The sequence below is a fragment of the Pipra filicauda genome, unplaced genomic scaffold (genome assembly GCF_003945595.2).
Source record: "Pipra filicauda isolate LSUMZ 115617 unplaced genomic scaffold, ASM394559v2 scaffold121_size3267253_pilon, whole genome shotgun sequence".
NCBI lineage: Eukaryota > Metazoa > Chordata > Aves > Passeriformes > Pipridae > Pipra > Pipra filicauda.
In genome coordinates this window covers 3096901-3106215 of record NW_024103674.1, presented here as the reverse complement: position 1 = coordinate 3106215, position 9315 = coordinate 3096901, and the positions used below count along the sequence as shown (strand labels likewise).

General features: G+C 48.7%; 1 protein-coding gene across 3 annotated transcripts; it reads right to left on the bottom strand.

Moving 5' to 3' along the window:
* Positions 1–3462: 3462 nt before the first annotated feature.
* Positions 3463–9249, bottom strand: SPACA9 (sperm acrosome associated 9). 3 transcript variants are annotated; one of them, XM_027739362.2, is made up of 5 exons: positions 9117–9242; positions 8419–8574; positions 5636–5838; positions 4873–5011; positions 3463–4758 (listed from the first exon to the last, which is right to left on the bottom strand). In XM_027739362.2, the coding sequence occupies exons 2-5, from the start codon at positions 8560–8562 to the stop codon at positions 4672–4674; spliced, it is 573 nt and encodes a 190-aa protein (XP_027595163.1). In that variant the 5' UTR covers positions 8563–8574; positions 9117–9242; the 3' UTR covers positions 3463–4671. The 3 variants fall into 3 exon arrangements, with proteins under 3 accessions (XP_027595163.1, XP_027595160.1, XP_027595161.1); XM_027739359.2 differs by having other exon boundaries at positions 3463–5011; positions 9117–9249; XM_027739360.2 differs by lacking the exon at positions 9117–9242 and adding an exon at positions 8907–8988 and having other exon boundaries at positions 3463–5011.
* Positions 9250–9315: the final 66 nt, after the last annotated feature.

Here is a 9315-nt window from a genome sequence, read left to right as displayed (position 1 = left end):
TGTGACAGTCCAGAGCAGGTCAGTGCTGCTGCTCCTTCACACAGGATTCATCATTAGCTCATTTTTCTGCATGGAGCCAAAGCCTTTTTAATTCTGTGGCAAACAAACTCACCAACAACGTGCCAGTCTAATCCATAAATTAAGTGCAGACGGTTCAGTGCTGCAGATCTGCCTGGGAGCTTTCTGCTTTCCTGCAGGCCAGAGACTGCACAGTGATTAGAGAAATTAATAGCTGGAAATGTCAAAGCCTTGTTTGCAAAGCTGGGGCTGCTGTTGGAAGCTGGCTCTGTCCCTGACTGTGCTTTTCCCTGCTCAGGAGCCACAGTGCACACAGGAGGACACTTCTGCAGACCAAGGGGAATTTTGGGACCATTTTGCTGGTAGGTTAAGGTTGTTTTCTTGTTTTGTTTTCTTTTTTTCAGACTGGCACCTTTCTCAGTGGTTTGGGGGTTTTTATGTGTGGGTTGTTTTTTGGATTTTTTTCTTGAAATAAATGAATATTTAAAAGGTTGCTCGAAGCAATTTAGAAATCCATACATGAACCTCAGCATTCCAGTTAAGGACTGAGGATAATTCTTAATTATGTGGAAACACTTTAGTAACAGTGCATATGGAGAATTTATATAGAAGTTACCATAACCATTAACTTGGAGTTAAATGATACAGAAGGTTATTTTATGCCCCCAGCACTGGGTGAGTTCTACACCGTGGGGTAAGTGAAATGAAAAAGCACTAAGTGAATTTGACTTGCTCTTAACCTTACTTAAGTCCATTTTGTATATCCCTTAATAAGCCTGGCATTGCAAAGCTGCATTTGCCAGTGTAAAAAAAAAAAAGAAAAAGATTAAAATTACCCAGGAGTATATTGAGTAGGGTACAAAAAGAGAAGAATAAAGTACCTGCCTCACTAATGCCAAGTGAGGAACCTTAGTAGTTTATAGCATTGCTAATAAACACACAGGAGACATTAGGGAAGGAAATACTTCAGATTCAGTAAGTTAAATTGTCTTTGCTGATTGATCCTGATTTATTGGAACCACTTTAGCTGCCGGCACAATGGTGGATTTTAAAAGGGGTTGTGAAATAGTTTGTGAAATCACAGGAGCTGAGTTACTTTGTTCATACACAGGAGCTTTGCAAATGAAGCCGAGAGAGCATTCACGTGGGCTTTACTTTTCAGACAAGACTTTGTTCGAAACAATTTTGACTGATGGTTGTCGTGATTTTGGTGTCTGTGAGCTTTACTTGGCTAAACTCTTTTTTCCTGAAGGCCTCTTCCCTCCAAGTGCTCCCTCCAGTCTTGGACTCTGCTCTTTGCCGTCTGCCAGACGCTATTCCTGGTTTCTCCGAAGCCTCCTGTGCTTGGTGCTCAGCTGACTGAGCTGGTGCTGCCCCGAGGGAATTCAGAACTCCCAGGAGAACAACTCTGCTGCCTGCAGGGTGTTTATGACGTGGGAGCTGACAGAGCAGGGTGCCGGTGACAGGGAACAGCCGATGGCTCTTCTGAAATTACAGCTCCTTGTGACGGGAGCAGCGGCCCCGCAGTGCCCTGCACGGCTGGGGAGACACCCGGCAATGCTGCATCCAAGGGCTGCATACCTGCAGCCAGTGTTAAGAAGCCCTCGTGGGTTCAGGACTGGGGAGACAGGATTGTTGGAACTGTTCAGAAATCAGACAGTGATGTGAGGCGGCCGCTAGAGGCCCTGCCAAGCCCATCCCTTCATCCTGCATCGGCTCCGGTGACATCGTTGGGATGCTGTTTCCTCTCCCTTGCATCGCCCCTTTCTCCTTCCCTCAAGAGCCCACCACCATTCCCAACACTTGATCTGAGCTCCTCGAGGTCTGAGCTCTACCCCGTCCTCTCAGTGCTGAGACACTGGGACCAGGTATTTAACTTGGAATATTTTATCACAGAACGATTTGGGCTGGAAGGGACCTTTAAAGGCCATCTAGTCCAACCCCCCTGCAGGGAGCAGGGACATCTCCCACTAAACCAGGTTGCTCAGGTAGAAAAAAGCCTAGTTTGACCCCTAGCTGAATCAAAGGGAGCAGAGAGGTAATTCATAGGCTACAGATGCCAGGATTCTGTTGAGATCATCTATTACCAGCCCATATCTCTATTTCAGTCTTTGAACAAAAAAGCAGCATTTATTTCCTGGACTAACTGACACATCTGTAGGAAAGTCAGTCTGGTGCCCTGCCTGGTTTCTCAGTGTGTATCTTGCAATTTTATGCTCACAGAGGCTAAAGTAAAACTTTATTGCACTTTTGTGTTTGGCATTTACATCCTGTTTATGTAAATTCTTCAAACAGCTTGATTTGTAGTAGAGAAAAACAATTCTTGCTGTATCTTTTTGTCTTTTGAAGTGTCCATCCACTCTGGAAGAGGAGAACTTGTATGGAAATTAAGTAATTTGTCTAGATGTTTTTGTGAGACTTAACTTTGCAGTCTTCCAACAGATTCTGGTCTTGTCATTATCAAACCTCAGACTGCAAGTTTTATGCACTCATTTTTCTGCTTGGGTCTTGAAATTTTGGCTGCGTGACACTGACTGAAAGGATAAGGCTAGGCTAGAAATTATTAAGATTTGGGAACTGTTTCATGTGTGTATCACCTTATTAGGTGTGTATGAATCTTATTATTAAGATTTGGGAACTGTTTCTTTTGTGTATCACTTTGGTCAAGTGCAAAATGACAACTGCACTGGGGTTTGAGCAGCGGTGGTGGGCTGGGTTTGGTAGGACAGCTCTGCCCAGCCATTTGTGCTGTGCTCATACAGGGAAGCTCAAAGTGACCTACAAACTGGAGGATAATTTTGGTCTCATCAGAGCCTGTGTGTGTTCAAATTTAAACTATAGGACAGAGCCAGGAAGGTTGGAAACAAGATCTGGGAGCAGCATCTCTCGTGTCCCTGACACTTGTCAGCGTTCAGTCCACATAGCCTGGGCTCGTTCTGAAAAACTTTCCAAGGCAGCAACTGTCATTGGACACTTGTCTGCAACATGAAACACAAGAGGGCAGCTGCCAGCAACTGGGATTTTTCAGCCTGAAGCTGCCTCAGCACCAGGGCTCTCAAGTGCAGCCGGAGAGGGTGACGGTGACATTCCACTGGCCTTGGCCCCAAGAGTGCCCGGGAGTCTCTCTGTGACCCTTCGTTACCATTTTGAGTCCACCAAGGGTCAGTTCACTTGGATCATATCTCCCTAAAAATAGGCTTCTACTCCAGAGAGGATGGGTGCACTGCAGTACCAGTGGATAGGGATAGGAAAAAAGTGCAAAAGAAAGTGGGGTTATGTGAGGAATAAAAATGCTGCTGAAAATACTTCCCATTTCCCTTGAGCTCTCATTCCTCCCTATGCTCCCTCCTCTGTATTAATTCTCCTTTTTTAGCTGCTTGTTGCCAGAGAATGGTCATCTTAAAGCAGAAGCTTTCTCATAATTTTAGCAAACTGAGCCAGGTATGCAAAGGGAAATTGTTTATTCAGGAGTGTCTTCCAACAGGAAGCAAAGAGCAGGAGGTGATTTGCCTGCGGGAGGGGACAAGAGCAGTGAGATACAGGGCAGACACTGCATCACTCAGATCTTCAGTTTATAGTTAACAGTGCTTGATTAAAAGCACCCCAAAAACCTCTATCAGCTCCAGAGAATGGGGCTCTGCTGACCCTCCCAGAGCAGGCTGGAATGAGAGGTGCTTCCAGCACTGGGATAAACTGTGCTGGAGTTGCCAAGGGCTGGTATGAAAACATATTTCACATGTTTTAATGAACTGAGCCTCCTGACATCCTTGAGAGCCAGACAAGCTGGATTCTCATCTTGAAAAAGGGAAAGCACAGACAGTTTAACTTGCAATTGTAAAAGGAACCATCTGAATGTGGCCACAGCTTTCACCCTCTCTGTTCCCACCAGATTCCCACGAATCACTTGGGTTGGAAATGACTTTCAGTTTTGCAGAGGCCTGAGGAGCACAGGGGTGTTTTGTGTCAGTACACACAAACTAGGGGCAAACTGAACTCTGCTTTCCTTTACATCTCCAGCTTTGATAGCAAAGGAGTCAAACAGGTCAAGGGGAGATGTTCTGTGGTGTAGAACCTGCAGGAAAGGTGGAGCAGAGCACGGCTGGAGCACACTGACCTCTGTGGCCAGTGGCATGTACAGGGGAGACATCAGTGTCCTGTACACATGGATCCTGTGGTCCAGAAAGCCAAACAATTTCAGTGAGGGTGAGGGAATTTTGGGGACAAGTCTAAATCTCAAAGACATGTCTGAATCCATAATAACAGGCCTTTGCTGCTCTGGGTCATGTCCTTCAGACACTCAGGTTCTTCACCCCGCTGGCTGTGGTGAGTGAGGGGATGTTCCTCGGAAAGTGTAAAATCCCATTTCAGGTAGCTTGTCCAAGATTCATGTCTGAGGGATTACAACCTGATGACTCTTGACTATTCCCTGCTCCCACTGCAGTGCTGGTCCCATGGACCAGGTGTAGCTACAGCTACTTCTGTCAGGATATGACTTTGACTGGAAATATCAGCAAGGGAGAGAGTGTGCGTCTGTCCCAGGCTGGCTGGCAGAGCAACTCTTCAGGAAGTGGACTCAGGGCAGATCTCTAGTATGCATTTCACTGACTTTAATCAGCCAGCTGATTAAAGGTGGTAAGCAGAAGATGTGATCCTTCAATAGGGGTGTTTGCCCGGTGGCCTCCAGGGAGCTTTTTGTTTCGGACGTTGATTTTCAAGCAGGAACTTCTGGAAATCCTTTTCCTGCAATTGCACAGTATTTTTGTTACTAACGGAGGTGTGAGCTGCAAAGCGCACAGAAGATGGTTTTTGGGAAGTGGGTGCCTCCTTCTTGGAGATGCCACGTCCATGACTCACTTGATGCAGCAGGTGCCTTTTAGTGTAGGTTACCCACTCCTTCAGGAGGTCTATAACGATGGGGATGAGGCTCACCACACCTCCATAAGTATGCCTTGCTTCTTCAAAGCTCAGGTAATTCACGACACCGTGGGGGTATCTGTGGGACAGAAGGAAACAATTGGCAGAGGAACCCAGCAGTGCAACCCTGGGAGCCCACAGCCCCCCCCCGAGATCCCCCTGGGAAGAGCAGGATTGCACAGCCAGTCATTTCCCAAAACCAGAAAGGCATGGATGGAACTGCATGTTGAGGAATGAGTCCTGCCAAACACACCCCCCTGCCTGCTGGGATGCATCTGGAAGATGTTGAGAGAATGTACAGACACTTGCCCCACAGAAATTAGCCCTGTGGAGGGGAGGAATAGGAGGAGAGAAGGAGGGGACCTGCCTGGGGTTACTCAGGTTAATGCACCTGACTAACCAGGACAGGGATCAGGACTAGAGGGACAACTTGCAAGGTCGTGACCTCGCATGGGACTTCAGGGCCTGTTAAATGCCCAGCCATGCACCAGTAAAACTGATGAATAAATGCACCCAACCCCCTTTTTGTGAATGGAGGCTGGCAGTGGTTTCCCAACAGCAACCTGGGGAGCACCTTGTACCCTCACCAAAGCCAGGAAGGTGTTGTGGCAGAACTGGTGGGGAAGTCCAGTGGGAATGTGCAGTACCAGTCTCCCGGCACCAAGAGTGGACTCTCAGAGGCTGAGCTGAAGGAAACACCTACGTGGCCCTGATGGCACTGAGGTCATTGCTGTCGTTCAGGAGCACTTTGCACCTCTCCAAAAGGCCGTTGGTCACCTGGTCCCCGGGATGCACCGTTTCCAGCTTCTGGCAGAGGTTGCGGAGGTCGTTGCAGATGGAGATGAACATGTTGAGGATGCGCCTGTCGGTGGCACTGATGCAGTGGTGGTCCTTGAGGACCTGCACCTGTCCATGGGAGGAAACAGAGGTAAATTAGATGTTAAATTGCATCTAACTTCTGCTGCAAAGTTGCTCCTCAGTGATGGGGAGCTGTTTTCTCTTGTGGCTCTGCAGGTGTGAGGCGCTGTGGGATGTTTGTTTGTCATTCCTGGTGACTGAGGAAGGCTGGGGTGAGGGAACTGTTAGTGAGTCTTCTTCATTTCTGGAAGAAGGGTAGGAGTACCACAGCCAAACCCAGCACCAGAGGAACAGGCTGAATGTGAGTGGGATCTGTCTGCTCCCTCTGCTTGGGCAGAGCAGGGTGGGAAGTGAGGGCAGCGACCAAACTGGTTCTGGTTTGGGGTGATGTGTTTGCATCATTCATTCTTCATGGTTCTCTCTGTGGCACCATGAACTGCAAACCCAACCCATTTAACCTAAACCACCCTCCCCAGCCTGTTACAGCAATGCCAATCCCCTCTTGCCTTGAGCAGTTGTGTCACTCAGAGTGAGGGGCATTGCACGAGGAAATGTTATGCCAAGGGATTAAGTATCTTCTCCAAGGAAATTACAGGCACTTCAGAATGTAAAATTCTGAGTGGCTGGTTGGCAGCCAGAGCTGGACTCCAGCACCTCCAGTGCTTTCTGTAAGATTCCAAGAAAGCTGTTCCAACATGGGTACAGCTGCTGCATACAGAAAAGCCATGGAATGTGCTTGGCCAAATTCTCAGCAGGTTTGTAAGGAAAATAAAAAATTTCTCCTGAGGGTCCATTTCCAGCACAGATTCCTCCTTCCACACTGTTTGCTGAGTGTTGTGTCCTTGTGAGTGGCAGGAGTTTTTACTGCTGCTGTGAGCAGAAATAGTCCTAATGAGAGTATCATTTTAGCCTGGATGTTCACAGATGGGATAAGAGGAATTGTTGTTGGCCACATTGACAACAGGGAGTTAATGCACCTGAGTGACCAGGACAGGGACAGGACTACAGGAACCACTTGCAAGGTCCTGACCACAGCCAGGCTCTGCAGGCAGGGACTCCCTGGGGGGTTTGAGGCTCTGGCTGAAGCAATAATTGAGGAGCTGGTCCCACAAAACCACTTGGGTTTTGACTTTGTGCCCTAGTCCATGTAGAAATCTTCAAGAAGCTGTTGCTATTGTGTGACTGTGGTGTGCACTTCCACCTTTCCACCTTCCTATGCTCTCCTCTTTTCTCTAAGGCATGTCATCACTCCACTCTAAAAATGCTGCCACAAAAAGCTTGAGGGGGTGGAAATTTAGCCATGTTCAAGTGGAATCTCATTTTTCCTGTAGTTTCCATGCAAAGAAAGCTGCCAGTCAAGTCAGCTGTAGGCTGAGACCACACATATTTCTGTGTTTGTTGCTTTTGTTCTTGTGCCCCCCTATAACAAATTAAAAATGGGGAGAATGGCAGTGAGTAAAATGGGTGCCTGCTTTTGTCACCAGGGAAGTTTCTTGGTAGCAGTTCAGTTCCTGCTCAAATACATGCTGCACCAATTGCTTCCTGTTTTTCCTGGTAATTTGCTCTTTTCCCTTTCCCATCCTCCCCCTGGGATGAGGTGGCTGGACCCCCAGGGCTGCAGTTCCCATGTTGCTGTGTCACAGAGGATGCTGTGGATCCCTGTAATTCTGAGGTCACACCCAGAGGTTTCACCCTCCACCACAAGCAGCCCTTCCACCTCTGCCAAGAAGTGGAGTCCAGGCTTGCTCAGTACCACTGGAATATTGCCACTTTTATAAAGTTATACATCTCAATGCCTATTTTGGGGGGAAAAAAATAGCTCAGTGTAATGTCTGTCCCAATCCTCCTCCATGCAATGAGCAAAGCCCTTATATTAGAGAGAGTCAGCCCTTAGAAAACACAACCAGCTCCTTCTGTGTCCTAATCCTAATAACAGCTTGGCCTTCACTCTGTCTTTGGCATCCACCTGGGTTTTGTGCCTGGGTTCTGCTGCCTCAAATCCACAATTCTGATTTTATTCAGATTTTTCTTCACCCACTATCCCCCCCCCGTCTCCAGGTGGTCTAAGCTCTACTTAAAACATCCCGTGTTATAAAATTCCAAGACAATTCACTTACCAGCCCAGAAAACCCTGTGCCCACTTGGGACTCTCAGCCCTCAATCCATCATCCTCCCTCTGTAACACAGCCATTATTTTTAATAAGCACTATAGAAAGATACAGCAGCACCAATACCAGGGGGAAGAGCCAAGCCTGCTGGTTCCTCCAAGTTAAGGATTACAGATTCCATGAGTGGCTGGGGAAGGAGAGTTGGTTTGATTGTTTTCTTGTGCCCTGTATTTCTGGCTGTGCCTCAGCAGCAAAATGACAGTGTTAAACTAAACCAGTTTAATTTAGTGTTAAACTAAATCAAAAGTGATGCTCAAAAATAAGATTCCTTCTGTGTTAATAAACCCTCACCCAGGTATTTCTCTCCCCAGATTTTGCCACTGGTTTGCAGAGTTGTAACAAACATTACCAGGGAGTTTTTGTCCATTTTCCCTTGGTAAAAACATTTATTCATCCCTGACCTGACACTGTGTTGTCCCTGTTCTGGGGAGCAGAGTATTTTGTGCTGGATACTTTGTACCTGCACGATGCTGGCCACAGGTCTGAGCAAGTCATGGGCCTCCTCTCGGGTGTGATCCAATGCTCTGGTAAATGTAAACTGCTGCTGCTGGAAGATCTTGTAGTTCTGCTCTATGTTTCTTAGAGTCTCCACTACCTCATTCATGTTTACTTATTTCTGGATTCGAGAAGAGAAGGAGAGAAAGGAAGCTGCTTTTTAGAAATGGTGTGATTCTACGTATGTAACTCCCTCACCTGAGCTGCAATCGTGTAGGTTGGGGAAAAACTTCGGGGAAAAAAAGTAAAAAGAAGCAAAAAGAGAAGATATATTGTGTGAAAACTGTGCAGCCCCAGAGCCCCAGGCAGTAAGCCAGTGAGTAATGATGCTGCAGAGAGAGGCGGAGAGCCCAGAGGGGAGCGCTGACAATGGGCTGCCATAAACCCGAGTGGGTCTGTTGTAAAGACAACGCGGCGATGCATCACCGCGGGGGGAGCCGGGGCTCCTCTTACCGCCCTGAAACCACTGCCCGAGCGGCTCCAAACCTCCCCCGCTAACCGGGGCCGGCCGCGGGGGCCGTGCTTAACCTGCCCCTCCTGACTGTGACGGTGGGGAAGGATCTGAAGCTCCGGTGGGGGCCTCGCCCGCAGCCCCGCCCGCCGGACACCCCGCAGCCCCTTCCCTCCGCTCCGCGGCCGCCCAGCCAGCCCTGCGGCTCCTACCGGCCGGTGTGCGGGCGGGGGCGGTGCGGCGGCTCCCCGGGAGGGGCCAGGATGTGGGGACTGGCCGGGGTGACAGCGGTGACCGCGGGCCCTCCGCCCCGCCGTTGCCACGGCAACCGCGACGCCGTCTCCCTGGCAACCGTCGCCGCTCGATGACGTTTCTTCAGCCTTCCCGGTGCGGTTAACGAGGCGGCCGTCG

What these genes read in the sequence shown, in the direction of transcription:
- SPACA9 (XM_027739359.2), bottom strand. Translation starts at nt 8,562, where the DNA reads ATGAATGAGGTAGTGGAGACTCTAAGAAACATAGAGCAGAACTACAAG. An exon ending in CTGTGGCCAGCATCGTGCAG is followed by an intron (nt 5,839 to 8,418) that starts GTACAAAGTATC and finishes TCCCATGGACAG; the next exon opens with GTGCAGGTCCTCAAGGACCA. An exon ending in CTCAGTGCCATCAGGGCCAC is followed by an intron (nt 5,012 to 5,635) that starts GTAGGTGTTTCC and finishes TCTGTCCCACAG; the next exon opens with ATACCCCCACGGTGTCGTGA.